The 13,870-nt window shown below is 34.9% G+C and overlaps 3 protein-coding genes across 5 annotated transcripts; 1 reads left to right on the top strand and 2 right to left on the bottom strand.

Annotated features, from left to right (window-relative positions):
• Positions 1 to 116: 116 nt before the first annotated feature.
• LOC18036739 (25.3 kDa vesicle transport protein) lies at positions 117 to 3,476 on the top strand. Its single transcript, XM_006426685.2, has 6 exons — positions 117 to 363; positions 967 to 1,193; positions 1,532 to 1,692; positions 1,792 to 1,938; positions 2,752 to 2,828; positions 3,065 to 3,476. Exons 2-6 carry the CDS (start codon positions 1,006 to 1,008, stop codon positions 3,146 to 3,148), a joined length of 657 nt encoding a protein of 218 aa, XP_006426748.1. The 5' UTR covers positions 117 to 363; positions 967 to 1,005; the 3' UTR covers positions 3,149 to 3,476.
• Positions 3,477 to 3,686: 210 nt separating this feature from the next.
• On the bottom strand, positions 3,687 to 7,264 carry LOC18036742 (3-oxoacyl-[acyl-carrier-protein] synthase II, chloroplastic). Of its 3 annotated transcripts, none has more exons than XM_024180338.1 (14): positions 6,983 to 7,264; positions 6,835 to 6,894; positions 6,327 to 6,514; positions 6,029 to 6,232; positions 5,802 to 5,912; positions 5,621 to 5,716; positions 5,503 to 5,548; positions 5,326 to 5,405; positions 5,158 to 5,229; positions 4,976 to 5,060; positions 4,648 to 4,835; positions 4,491 to 4,571; positions 4,247 to 4,306; positions 3,687 to 4,145 (listed from the first exon to the last, which is right to left on the bottom strand). In XM_024180338.1, exons 1-14 carry the CDS (start codon positions 7,146 to 7,148, stop codon positions 4,029 to 4,031), a joined length of 1,554 nt encoding a protein of 517 aa, XP_024036106.1. In that variant the 5' UTR covers positions 7,149 to 7,264; the 3' UTR covers positions 3,687 to 4,028. The 3 variants fall into 3 exon arrangements, with proteins under 3 accessions (XP_024036106.1, XP_024036107.1, XP_024036108.1); XM_024180339.1 differs by having other exon boundaries at positions 5,158 to 5,226; XM_024180340.1 differs by having other exon boundaries at positions 7,004 to 7,264.
• A 2,817-nt stretch (positions 7,265 to 10,081) lies between these two features.
• Positions 10,082 to 13,828, bottom strand: LOC18036733 (3-oxoacyl-[acyl-carrier-protein] synthase II, chloroplastic). The gene is made up of 13 exons (XM_024181060.1): positions 13,663 to 13,828; positions 13,371 to 13,579; positions 13,079 to 13,282; positions 12,845 to 12,955; positions 12,654 to 12,745; positions 12,476 to 12,525; positions 11,643 to 11,722; positions 11,480 to 11,548; positions 11,299 to 11,383; positions 11,056 to 11,210; positions 10,880 to 10,960; positions 10,283 to 10,342; positions 10,082 to 10,204 (listed from the first exon to the last, which is right to left on the bottom strand). Exons 1-13 carry the CDS (start codon positions 13,826 to 13,828, stop codon positions 10,082 to 10,084), a joined length of 1,485 nt encoding a protein of 494 aa, XP_024036828.1.
• Positions 13,829 to 13,870: the final 42 nt, after the last annotated feature.

The following is a 13,870-nucleotide window of genomic DNA, read 5'->3' as shown; positions in this document are numbered from 1 at the left end:
AAACGCCAACAATACGTTAATTAATTGGGTTTATTGAACGCTACTTACCTCAGTACAATTAAAATTATAATTAAAATTCGAAAAAAATATTAAAAACAGTTTTCATTAAAAAAGGACACGAAATTGTGCGGGAGAATAAAACTAATGCCTCGCAGGGTTGTACTTTTCGAGCTTCACCTTCAATTTCTCAAACGTACAATCCATATCAGCTTTGATCCCTGCAACCGTACATATTAGAAAGTCCGCCTTCGTACATACAATCCCTTCATTTGATACACAGCTCTTTTCTCTCTCTGTCGACCCTTGTCTTCTCTCTTCTTCAGATCGTTGAATTCGCGTAGAAAATCCCAAATGCAAAAAGGGGTACCTTTATTTATTTGTTTTCATTTAAAAAGATTTCATTTCTGTTAAATTTTCTGCTGATTTGAAATAATTACCGCTATAATGGAGCGATTGTGCGTGATTTATGTGATGGGTATTTTATAAAACGTGTGATTGCTTGATTTTATTGGCTCAATGGGTTGCCCTTGATGGGTTTATGCTAGATCATGAAATATTGTTTCGATGTGTGCGTTTCTTTGTTTAATCAACTAGTGTTATGTGGAAAATCTTAATTTTTTTTTTCCAGTTATCAATTACGCTAGTTATTGTGAAGGTTTCTGAAATTTGTTGATGAAGAGAGAAAGTTGGGCCCTTTTTTGGGGTATCAAACAGTTGATTTGTAATTATGCATTTTGTGTGACAAGTTTAGTTGCAATTGCGAAGATTAAAAGACCAAATGATGCCTATGTTTTTGTTCTAATTGAGATATTTTTGTGAGAATTGTGTTAAAGAAGTCAAAAAGTTATTATTTTGCTTGATATGTTACTTTCTTTTGAGATTCTTTTTAGGGTTTAGGTTGAATTTCAGCTTTATTATCTTTTTGTGGATCTGGGTTTCTGATGGCTTGACCTATTGCCATTGTAGTGATTTGGTGTAGCAGAGGAATTTTAAAGTGAGCCAAAAATGGTGAAGATGACGATGATTGCCCGTGTTACTGATGGTCTTCCATTGGCGGAGGGACTGGATGATGGTCGTGATTTGAGAGATGCTGAGATGTACAAGCAACAAGTCAAGGCCTTGTTTAAGAATCTCTCGAGAGGCCAGAATGAGGCTTCAAGGATGTCAATTGAGACAGGACCTTATGTTTTCCAGTATCCTTGTGTTTTGTTTGTTTATATTTCTTTGATATTGATTTGAATTGTGTCTTGTCATGCGTGTAGAGCTGATGTAAAATTTTGATGTTAATTGTGTAGTGACAATGTTTATTATATATATATATATATATATATACTAATCTGCTGTCTCTTTTCCCATTTTCTTCCTCGTACACTGCTAAGTAGGATGCTTCAGAAGGAGTGTCATGCCATCTCATAATGGTATTTTATTAGAGATGGTATCCGTCGATACATCTGGAACTTATCTCATGTAGGATATTTTGCATCAGTATGTGTCTTTAAGTATTCCCATGTTTCCTTGACCCAAGTTCTAGTTATATCATTGAAGGACGTGTTTGTTACTTGACAATGTGCGACCGTGCTTATCCCAAAAAGCTGGCCTTTCAATACTTGGAAGACCTCAAGAACGAATTTGAGCGTGTTAATGGGGCTCAGATTGAAACTGCTGCCAGGCCTTACGCTTTCATAAAATTTGGTAGATCTCACTTTTCTTTGTCCTTCCGTGACATGATGTATCTGTTGATATTGGGCTGTATTTTATTAAATTTCTCTCTCTTTCTCTTTCTGTTTGAAGATACATTCATACAGAAAACAAAGAAATTGTACCAGGACACGCGTACCCAGCGGAATATTGCCAAGTTGAATGATGAACTTTATGAGGTCCACCAGATAATGACCCGGAATGTGCAGGAAGTTCTTGGTGTTGGTGAAAAGTTGGACCGTAAGTTACTTTAATTTATTATTTCACTTGATTCTGGTTATGTCATTTGTTATGCTTTTCCTTGAATGAATTACCAATAAATGGATGCTAAGTTTATTTTATGGGCTAACTAGTGCTAAAGAAAGCTGGATTTAATTGCCTATTTGAAGATGATAAATGGTTTTTATTTTGATATTGCATTTGTAAATTTACTATTGATGGTTATGAATGTGTTATAACATCTTTTCTGGATTAATTTACAATTCTGCATCCATTCACATTGCATATTCTGGTACGGCATCTATCTTCCACTGTTGATTATCTTTACTAGTTGGTCAAGAGACATTATAGTGTATTGGAAATCAAAGAATCAAAAAGAAGATGTTTGCAACATGATTTTAATGTCTCCAGGGACTACGAAATGCACCCAACCTATTGCATTCGTAGGTTCTTTCCAGTGGTCACTTCAGGACTAGACACTATGATTTCAAACTGTTATGGAAATTGAGGTCTATGTTTACCTTGTAATTTTTTTCTTCATTAATGAACTTAAGTATCAAGATATTTACAAATATGTTTTTACTTTGATATCTTGTTATTCTTTCTGTAGGTTATATTATGTTGTTTTCCTGGATTTTTCTTATTCCCAGAAAATTGACAAAACTGAAATTACATTGTTCTCTGCTTCACAGTCCACCCGTTAACTTTTAATAAAATCTTCTTTCTCTCTCTCACTCAGTTGATAGATCCCATTTCTACCCCCCCCCCCATACACTTGTACAATATGTATTTTTTGTGTTTTGGTATTAACTGTTTCTAATATCAATTTTCCAGAGGTCAGTGAAATGTCCAGTCGGTTGACATCAGAGTCGCGCATTTATGCTGATAAGGCAAAAGATTTGAATCGACAGGTTAGTTTTATTAGTCTAGTAAACATACACAAGATGATGATTTGGCAGGTCATTTGTAACTAGTATATCGAAGCTGTTATGACCGACTTTAAATTATGGTTATTAAGTTGCACAGACTATTGTCAATAAAATTGAGTGGAAGATATGAATGTTTTAGAAATAATTATGTTATTTTCTTTTGACTAGGATAAGTTGGAAATCAGAATTCACTACCTGCTTTTGTATTTTGTCTGTAGGCTTTAATTCGGAAATGGGCTCCTGTGGCCATTGTGTTGGGGGTGGTCTTCGTTGTCTTTTGGCTCAAAACAAAGCTATGGTGATTCAGTTGCCCTAATGCGGATCTAATAGTTGCACATTTTGCCTGGGTTCCTCTGCGTCAATGTGGGTTGCTGGTGTTCATGGCTTGGTGTCAACACTTCAGAGGCATCAGATTTCATCGACACTTGTTTCTGTTCTTGATACAATTTAATAGTCCAGTTGGTACGTCATAGGAGTACGGATAAATCTACCCTGTGGAATTGTGTAAGAGAGACCCCTTTTAGAATGTTCGATGCGCCAAAGTATATTATGTACAAATTTTTGAAAACTCTAGCCTCAGGCCTTTAACGAGGCTTTATTGATACCATTCCTATGTTCTTTTGCATTACATTCAATTCTTCGAGCTGCTTGATATTGTCAGAAGCAACTTTTGGTTTTGGAGATGTACTTTCCTAGTGACGCATAGTATACCATGCTTTTAAGGAAGTTTGATTGTTTCTATGGTGCAATTGATCAACTTGAATTCATTCTGTAAATCTGCTTCATGGTAAGGCGTTTGTCAAAGGATTTTAGTGGTGCTGGTAAACATGAAACTGGAGAAACTGATTTCTTGCCTTACCGATGCCTATTTATTACTGTAATATTTCATCATCTCAGTGGTGTTTATTAGGCCTTTTTGTGTATGTGAGTTGAATAAACGGCACATAAGCAGCTCATGACAAACTTTGGCTCATGTAAGATAGTGTGGAGCCAAGTAAAGGTCTTTCTGTAAATATTCACAAATCTGGTAGAAACGGGAAGAAGAGGAGAATGAGAAGACGGATTTCGGCACGTATTGTTGACACAAATTGTGATAAAAATCTGTTGATAAATGCTGCAAGTACATGTTTGTAAAGCAGACGTGTGCTAAATTACTTGAACGTTGAGCCTCACGCATAAAATTCATTTGTGAACAGCGAATAAGATCGATGAATTATGTCCACCAAAGCTCAAAGAGTTGGACATTGCCACCTTTATGTCTAAACGTTCCTTCTTAGGGCCAACAAGCACTTTAGTGTCCTGGACCATTAAACTTTTAGCTTTCTTGTACAAAAGTGAAGACACCAACGGTAAAAGCAAAGATCTGCAGTAATTCCAATTCAAATGATATGGAAACATACCACATCTTTGTCAGGGTTTTCAAGATTGATGTTTGGATGTATCCATCCAGTCTGTATTGCCTATATGAGAGGAGAAGAAAAAAATTAAAATTACTCAAATGAAACATGTCTCTTATGCCATTCCAGGTTTCACTTGTTGCAAGCATCTGTAAATAGAGTATGCGCATATAGTCGTATTAGCTTCTGCATTGATTCAATTTCATTTGAGTGATTTTCTCCGTGGAAGAAAGCATAAGATATTTACCTTAACTGTTGCAATAGCTTCCACGGCACCTGCAGCTCCTAGCAGGTGGCCGGTCATGGATTTTGTAGAGTTCATTCTTAGCTGCAAAATTGAGGAGTCAAAAAAGCATAGTCAAGAAGTTACCCGGGTGCCTAGTGGACATGTGCTTTCAATTTACCTCAGGATTCTGTCCGAAGCAGTGCATTACGGCTTTAAATTCTCTGGGGTCACCAACTCGTGTTGATGTAGCATGTGCATTTATGTAATTCACATCTTCTCTGGAAACCCCAGAATTAGTTAAAGCCTTCTCCATGCAAGCCACCGCACCCAGCCCTGATGATTCTACGCAAGCAACCGCACCGAACCCTGATGATTTTTATAAATGTTTTGTAAAGTATGAGGTTCCAGAATGATTTTCCAGAAATCAGAAAAGCAACACATCTCTGTATACTTGAAAATGTAGAGTTCTGGCTGGCAGTGCAGTTTCAGAATGCTTGGTTACTAACCGTCAAGACGGGACTCAGATTTGTGATAAGCATCACAAGTGAAGCTTCCTCCCATAAACTCCGCATAAATATCTGCACCTCTTCTCTGCAAAATAATTGGGTGTAAATAAATAACTACATCAGAAGAAAATGAGACCTTGTAAGACACTCACATAAGCTGAAAAATGATTCCAACAAGTAACCTTAGCATGTTCAAGCTCTTCCAAAAGCATAACTCCAGCTCCTTCTCCCATGACGAATCCATCGCGATCCTGCTAAAATCGCAAAATATATAGTATCAAAGTATCTGATTGAAATATTAGTAATGCCAAGTTGGATGTAATAATGAGGAAAGAATTTAGAAGCATTACGGAATCCCAGGGCCTAGAAGCTTTGGTTGGATCACTATTTCTCCGAGAAAGATTATTGCATGCAATGAAACCTGCTATGCCTGAAGCTCCAATAAGCAGAGGAAACAACATGAGAAGTTTATGGACTTGAAAATTAAAAATGTATGAGCTATTCAAAATGTGAAAGTTATATGATACCTTCAGGAATAATTACCCCATCAGAACCACCACATAGCATCAAGTCCTGCCATTTTACAAACGTAGTGTCTTTAAGGGAATTTTGAATAATTTCCGCAAGAGATGAAGAGCTGCTTACCGCATCTCCTTTGATGATATGATTAGCGGCTGTAAGTATACAGCAGTTGCTTGTCGCACAGGCTGATGAAATTGCATAGTTTGGACCCATCCACTCCTGCAGTTTCAAAGCTTTTTAACATGTTAAACAGTTTTCCTAGAAGTCATAACACCTCAGTTTCAAATGGATCCTTAAAGCTTACCAAATCCATTGCTAAGACAGCAGAGGCCATACTGGTCATTGAATAAGGCACAGAGAAAGGACTCATCTTCTTGTGCGAAATCTTTATTGCGTCGATTCCATCCTTAAGAGCCTGTGGCACACTCTTGTTTTATAAGAACTGAAATGAACCCATTAATTTCTGAGGCTTAAAAGGGGCTATATTCAATGTGATATGTCTAGGTGCACAAATTAAGCAGCTTCACTTACTCGCATGCTTCCCATTGCAGTGCCAATTAAAACCCCACATCTATTTTTATTTAACTCTCCACTAACTTGTTCAGTAATTCCAGCATCGGCCAAAGCTTTCTTGCCAGCAACGAGAGCATAAATCAAGTAGTTGTCCGCTCTCTTAGCATGTTTTGGTGAGACCAAACCATCTGTTGACAGAGTCTTGATTTCTCCGGCAATTCTCTGTCAGAATTGAGAGTTAGCTTTCGCAAATATTTAATTAAACAACCCAGTTATGATAGTGAAATTGAGTCAACAATTAATTTGATGATTTTACCGTGGGAAGCTTTGAGCAATCAAAGCCCTCTATCTGGCTTATGCCACTAACACCTTCAAGAAGTTTGGTATAATATAAATGTGCATCATCACTAAGTGGTGTTACTGCACCTAAACCTGTCACCACAACTCTTCTTTTCACTTCAGGTGCTGCCTTTTCAGATTTTGCTGACACCGCTGTAGTTTTACCTTACAGCATGACAATTAACAGTACCCACCAGAGGAAATTAGCCGACATAGTTAAAATGTAATTCAATTAAAGAATAAAAGCATCAGACATCTCAATATTTAAGTCTCAACATTTGATATTCATCCTGCTAAAAACAATAACAGTAGCATATTATATAAATAATTAAAAAAAAAGTCAAATAACACTTCATGCACATGGTAATAAGCCATGCTCAACATTTCACTGGAAATACATATATGATATGTATCCTAATTAACTATATATAATAGTAGTATCATTGTTAAAATTAAAAGCAATAAAACTAATTCAAGCATAATACCGTCACTAGCTGAATAAGCTGCTGCTTGATTTGCGTGGCTTTGTCTTCGTTTTCGGATAGCTGCTTTCGACATGAAAGAGTAAGAAAGCATTAATACAATTAAAGAAGGCCAAAGAGGGCGGCCATTGATTATAATAATATTGCTTACTCGAAAAGCCATTGCAAATACCAAAACTAGTACTGTTACTGTTGTTGCAACTTAATGGCGATATGAGCTTCAGGCGTCTGTTCGAAGACAGCAACAGAAGGGGCTCTAAAGCATGGTCGAGCTCGAAAGCAGGAAGCCATGTACAAGGAAGACAAGAAGCTGCCATTGAACGAAATTAAAACAAAACTTGTCTTGAACTACTTGATAACTAGAATTGAAATAAAAGCAGCAGAAGCTCCGGAGGTTCTTGATAGCTTAGTAGATAATGAATTGATGACTCTAGCGGGCAATCAGAAAATATCAGAGAAACGACGTTGGCATGTGCATTGAAGTCTTAGAGGCTGAGACGTCTGGTTCTTTCGACTTTGAGTTAATTAGTTCACACGTAAATCAACAAATCCATGCTAATAAAGCAACCAAATAATAATAATAATAATAATAATAATAATAATAATAATAATAATAATAATAATAATAATAATAATAATAATGCTTAAACATCCCAAATAAAATATTATGCCACGTGTTTAAATAGTGATAATATTGAGATTAACTCATTTATAATTTTTATATTCTTAATTAATAGTTGCCAATTTCTCACTTAAATTTTGGTGAAGAGAAATTCATTCCGAGAGAGAATTAAGAGTTGAACTGTGGCCACCTCTACAAAATCCTCCACATAATGTCAAAAATACTTTTTCCTTTTTTTTTTTTCCAAGAAAAGACTCTTTTCATTTGTAAAACTTTTACTTTTCTGTAACTTTCTGACAGTTGAATTTTTTTACAGTATTATTCTATTCAAATCTTGATATCTCTATTATTGGCCTCTATTCATACTTTCTTTCTCAATAAAACAAAAGAAAAAAGCTTCCCAAAAATTAAAATAATTAATATAAAAAAAGATCAATATTTTTAGTTTGTGCAAGAATCAATTATATAGATCGAGAAGAGAGAAAAAATCATAATATATTGCACAAATAAAATAAATTTAAGTGAGAGACTAAAAATATAAGTAGTATTAATTTTATTTATATTTATCCTTATATGTAATTGTAACAAAATAAGAATTTAATGAGATTAAAGAAAGAATGCTAATAATTTAACCCAAAAATTAGTTTTTGGTCTACCAAATTTTATCCTAAATTTTTTATGACAAAAATTTCACCATCACGGCTATGCCACCTCTGACTATTATTACCTTTGGTATGGATTACCTCGTTCTAAAATCAAATATATGGTTCAGTTCAGTTGGATGATGAAACTAGAAAGATAATAGACAAATATCAGTTGGTTTGAAAAGTGTGTTAAATTTTAGAGATATCAAAATCTCAACTTTTATTTCTCATCTCACAAGGATCGATCAACATGCGTGTCTTTTTAAACTGCGGCATCATAATAATTGATACATATCAAACGGAGTGGTCGTAGGGCGTGTTTGGCACCCAACATTACACCTCATTATAATCTTATATTATTTTTTTTTTTTTGATTACTAAAGGCTCTAAAAAGAGCTAAGGCAACACTAAACGAGAGTGTGCAACCCCAGAGACATCATTGTTTAAGATGTTAACCATATTTAAAGGAATAGACTGAAAACAATTTAGACCTAAAGGAAACGATAGGCTATAAGTAGCAAGAAAATCTGCTGCTGCATTTGCTTCTCGATAGATATGGTGCATTTGAATTAACCAATCTCGGTGGATAAGCTCTTGGATAATCTTATATTATATTAAATTAATACAATACTACGTTTAGCGAAAATTAACACGGTATTAGACCACGTAAAATTACTGTTGCAATACACCAAATACCATATAAAATAAACCCGTGGGGGAGTCGGAATTATGCCTCACTGCGTTAGAAGGAGAAAAAGAGGAAAAAAAAAGAAAAATGAAGGAGACGAAGAAAGGAGAAATGTCCGCAACAAGAACCAGAATTTCACCACCACCATTTCCAAGAAATATTGAGCTTCATCCCCGCCGCCGCAAGTGCCGGTTGGCTTGGGAAAATAAGCTTATTCAAGCTTCCGAAAAATTGCCATATTCTTTTGCATACTATGGCGTCGGCTACGAAGGCATGCAAAAGAACCCAGACACCAAAACCATTGAAGGTGATCTCAAAGACCCAGCAATCAAAGCCACACAACTCTCCGACAAATCACCCAAAGGGAACTTATAAGAAAAAGAAAGATAAAAAACAGAGGAAAATGAAAAGAACGAAAAAGGAAACAGAAGAAAAAAAAGGAAAAAGGAAAAAGGAAAAGAAAGAAAAAGAAAATACAGGCAAAGAAAAAGAAAAAGAAAACAAAGAACTATGAAGTTCTGAGAATAAAACAAAAAAGGAGTCTTTAAAAGAGAAAGATAGCAAAAACGGTACTTGTAAATATTGTTGTATTACTTGAATTATTTTTAACAATCTATTTTGTTGGTTATCGTACTATAGTTACTATATTATTTTATAGTATGTGTAATTTTTTTTTTATCTTAAAATGATTTTTAACTTAATCTTGTACATTTTAATTACTTATTTATGTTATAATATTATTTGAAGGTTATTTGATAATATTATTTGAAGGTTATTTGATTGAATTATTTATTTCAATCTTTACGAAGAATTATGATTTTTTTCAACGTTTATACCAAAAAGATAATATTAAATTTCTAAAATTTAAGAATTCTATATTTAGTATTTTTCTAACTACTAATAAATGTTATTTTATAAATGTATAATTTAAATTACTCATTAAAAAATTAATATAGCATAGTATAATATCAAATATTTATTAAAAATTAATACAATGTAGTACTAAATATTATACAGTATTATTATAATACAGTTCTAATACAATACATCATAATACAATATACCTACTTTAAAATAATACAATACATCTACATTAAAATAATACAATATAATAAAATATAATACAATATATCAAACACACCCTTATAACAATACCCAAATGTCATGCCAATACAAAATATACGTCTTGGCAGAGTTCCACAATGCACGCACTTGGATTTGGATGTTAATTAATTGCTGTAAATTGACTAACATCCAAGCACACGCGTGTGGTCAGGGTTTTTTCTTTAGCCATAATCAATTTCCTTTAAAAGGAGCGAACAAGATGGATGAATTGTGTCCACCAAAGCCAAATGAGTTGGACATCGCCACTTTTATGTCCAAACGTTCCTTCTTGGGGCCAACTAGTACTTTTGCGTCCTGAATCAGCAGAGACATCTTGTGAAAAAGCAGTAACCTTTTTTGAAAATATTTCCATTTTAAATTCAATAAGCATACCACATGTTTGTCAGGATTTTCCAGATTTAGGTTTGGATGTATCCATCCAGTTTGTATTGCCTGCAGAAAAAAGGAAAAAATCCTATTTAAAAAACAGCCATGATATGTCCCCAAACCTAACACTTTCTTAAGTGATTTTCAAGTAATTTTTTTTCTTTTTTGGGTTGGCCGCCTTCTTCTATATCGTATTAAAAATCATGACATTTAACAAGAAACATATACGGGATTCTCTCACGAGAATGGCTACCGTATAACACTCCCATCCAGACTTTTATTGAAAAGCCTCATGTTTTCAAATTTTTTCTTACCTGCCCCCTAAGTTTTCATTTCTGACCCAACAGTGATGTTGTATTATGTAAAACTTGGAGCGAGCAACCAAACAAAGTTAAAACTGTAATGAAAAAGCTTTATTAAGTTTTCAACATATAGTGGAGGATATTGCACCAATAGGGCCTCCCTATTGTATATATCTTCTTTCAATCCGTAAGGCTTCAATTATTGTGGCCAGCACTCTAGGATGAGCACGCGCATATTAAATATTCAAGTGATCTACACAGTTACACCATGTATACATGGGAGAAAGCAGAAGCTATTCACCTTGATTGTGGCAACAGCTTCCGCAGCACCTGAAGCTCCAAGTAGGTGGCCAATCAAGGACTTTGTAGAGTTCATTCTTAGCTGCAACATGTTGGAATCAGATGAAGTATAATAGCAACTAAATAAGTTTATAATAATTAACTAAATTATAAGCGGCAATGTGCTTCAGTTTTTACCTCAGGATTCTTTCCAAAACAACGGATTACAGCTTGATACTCTCTCAGATCACCAAGTCTTGTTGATGGAGCATGTGCATTAATGTAGTTCACATCTTCCTTGGCAACCCCAGATTGAGCTAAAGCCTTCTCCATGCAAGATACCATACCCACCCCTGATTTCAAAAACGTATATATTACTCCAGCAGAAATAAACTCAAATAGTTGCGGACAGTGGGAATTTTAGAAAGCCTATGTACTAACCCTCAGGATGAGGTGCAGTTATGTGATAAGCATCACAAGTTAAGCTTCCACCCAGAACCTCTGCATAAATATTTGTCCCTCTTTTCTGTCGAATTATTTGACTGTAAATACATGAGTGCGTGAGTGGGAAATAATGCCCTATAGTTAATAGTAAAAAGTGATGATTCTGCTAGTAATTAACCTTAGCATGTTCCAGCTCTTCTAAAAGCAAAACCCCAGCTCCTTCTCCCATAACAAATCCATCGCGATCCTGCTCGTTGTGTAATCAAAATATGTATTGCCAAATCGTTTATTATAATAGAAAGTTATTCAACAAGAAGAGAGGGAAGAGTTGAAATGATTACAGCGTCCCATGGGCGTGCAGCTTTGGTTGGATCACTATTTCTTTGCGAAAGAGCATTGCATGCGATAAGACCGGCTATGCCTGATATTCCAATAAATAGTCAGTCAAAAAAAAATTAATGATATATATTGTTGGATTTTTTAATTCAATATTGTTGAATCTTTAATCCAACGTTCGCTATTTCTTTGCGAACGAGCATTGCATGCCATAAGATTGGTTATGCCTGAGATCAATAAAACAAAACTCATGATATTATTGGATTTTTTAATCCAATATTGTTGGATCCTTTATCCAACATTGGACTTATATATAAATAATTATGTGTTGCGCACGGACTGTCATATAAGGTTAAATCCAATTAAAGGTGTTCTAATAGGGCGTGGACCTTTAATGTGTAGAGATTCAATGGTATTATAATTATATGATGGGCAGAATTAGGAATACCTAATGACAATAGGAAAAAGTTGTCTATATAAGAGGTTATAGTCCCCAATTCACACATATCTTTTTATTCTCTATTGACATCCCATCACCAGAGAGAGAGCAGTGAAAAACTTAAAAGGATTTTATAAAAGAACGTGTAAATTTAAAAGGTCAACTACACAACTCTAAAGAACAATTCAATGTTATCGATTCAGGTAAGGCCAACTACACAACTCTAAAGAACAATTCAATGTTATGGATTCAGGTACGCTTCTGCATAATTTAGTATAGATTTTTGGTTATACAATATAAATATTCCTAGGATATAGGTAATGTTTTCATCAAAAAAAATTCTTATCTTAACAGATATTTTTGAACTACTCTATAATGCAACGGCTTTGTTAACTGTACCTGATGGAATAATCATCCCATTTGAACCACCACAGAGCATAATGTCCCGCAAAATTTTCAACAAATATGAAGCATGTTGAATATAAATCAAACTAAGACTTCTGTAATGTAACATCTCAAGGGATGTTCTTAGCTTTAAGTAATGTCAGCTTGAGATGAAGGCAAGTTGCTTACAGTGTCACCTTTGATCATGTGACTAGCTGCATTCAGTATGCTGTAGTTGCTCGATGCACAAGCTGTACTGATTGAGTAACTTGGACCTGTCCATCCCTGCACATAATTGGAAACATGTCAATTTCAAATCAGTAAAAGATTGCTTAAATGTTTTTTTTTTTTTCAACATGCCACAAAGCTATCTTATGAGCTTACCAAATCCATTGCTAAGACAGCAGAAGCCATATTGGTTAATGAATAAGGTATGTAAAAAGGACTCATCTTCTTATACGAAACTTTTATTGCTTCAAATCCATCATTAAGAACCTGTTCAAAAGCCAGAAAATCATTAAAACATGCTAGTAAGGCTACATGCTCTTGTTTATAAGCAAACCATAATACTTGCCACTCCTAATTGACTTTTGTTTTCAAAGCTCAAAGCTCACTTACACGCAAGCCTCCCATGGCAGAGCCAATTATAACCCCACATCTACTTTTATCCAACTCTCCGCTAACTTGTTCAGTAATTCCAGCATCTACCAAGGCTTTTTTGCCAGCGACGAGAGCATAAATCAAGTATTTGTCTGCTTTCTTCGCAATTTTTGGTGAGATCCATCCATCTGTTGAGAGAGATTTGATTTCTGCAGCAATTCTCTGTTAAAGATTTGAGAATAGTATCATCCAATAGCTTTGTACACAAACTCAGTTATGATAATGAAATTTACACAATATTTATACATACAGTGGGAAATTCTGAACAATCAAAGCCCTGTATATCACTTATCCCAGTAACCCCTTCAAGAAGGCTGGTGTGAAACAAATGTGCATCGTCACCAAGTGGCGTTACAGCACCTAACCCAGTCACAACAATTCTCCTTTCTCCAGTTTCTTTCTTCTTTGTTATGACGAGCTCCTTTTCAGATTGTGCAGCAGACACCGCCATTGTTTTTCCTACAAGCATAACAAAATAATCCCAGTAAGAAATTGGGCTGATGAGAAGAATAACATGACCGCATGGGATAAAATTTCCTTACTCGAAAAACCATTCCGAATACAGAAAGTACTCCCAATGTTGCATCTTGATGTGAGTTTCTTGTGTCTCTTCGGAGATTTCAACATAGAGGATTTTAAAGGATGGTAATTTCCATAATTAGCTGCAGGGCTTGTACAAAGAGGAGATGCTAAAGAAGCAGTTTCCATTTTAGGAAAACGACAACAAAACAAAAACAAATAGGTCAGGGG

This window comes from Citrus clementina, unplaced genomic scaffold (genome assembly GCF_000493195.1).
Source record: "Citrus clementina cultivar Clemenules unplaced genomic scaffold, Citrus_clementina_v1.0 scaffold_7, whole genome shotgun sequence".
In the NCBI taxonomy this organism is placed as follows: domain Eukaryota; kingdom Viridiplantae; phylum Streptophyta; class Magnoliopsida; order Sapindales; family Rutaceae; genus Citrus; species Citrus x clementina.
Note: the sequence above shows the minus strand (reverse complement) of the source record. Positions and strands in the feature narration are given on the sequence as shown.

Coding starts and splice junctions, on each gene's coding strand:
- LOC18036742 (XM_024180338.1), bottom strand. CDS start 7,148: ATGGCAGCTTCTTGTCTTCCTTGTACATGGCTTCCTGCTTTCGAGCTC. Junction 5,913..6,028: donor CTGCAATGGGAAGCATGCGA/GTAAGTGAAGCT, acceptor AGTGTGCCACAG/GCTCTTAAGGATGGAATCGA. Junction 5,549..5,620: donor ATATCATCAAAGGAGATGCG/GTAAGCAGCTCT, acceptor GTAAAATGGCAG/GACTTGATGCTATGTGGTGG.
- LOC18036739 (XM_006426685.2), top strand. CDS start 1,006: ATGGTGAAGATGACGATGATTGCCCGTGTTACTGATGGTCTTCCATTG. Junction 1,693..1,791: donor TTACGCTTTCATAAAATTTG/GTAGATCTCACT, acceptor TTCTGTTTGAAG/ATACATTCATACAGAAAACA. Junction 2,829..3,064: donor CAAAAGATTTGAATCGACAG/GTTAGTTTTATT, acceptor TTTTGTCTGTAG/GCTTTAATTCGGAAATGGGC.
- LOC18036733 (XM_024181060.1), bottom strand. CDS start 13,828: ATGGAAACTGCTTCTTTAGCATCTCCTCTTTGTACAAGCCCTGCAGCT. Junction 13,283..13,370: donor ATTGTTCAGAATTTCCCACT/GTATGTATAAAT, acceptor AATCTTTAACAG/AGAATTGCTGCAGAAATCAA. Junction 12,526..12,653: donor AGTCACATGATCAAAGGTGA/CACTGTAAGCAA, acceptor GTTGAAAATTTT/GCGGGACATTATGCTCTGTG.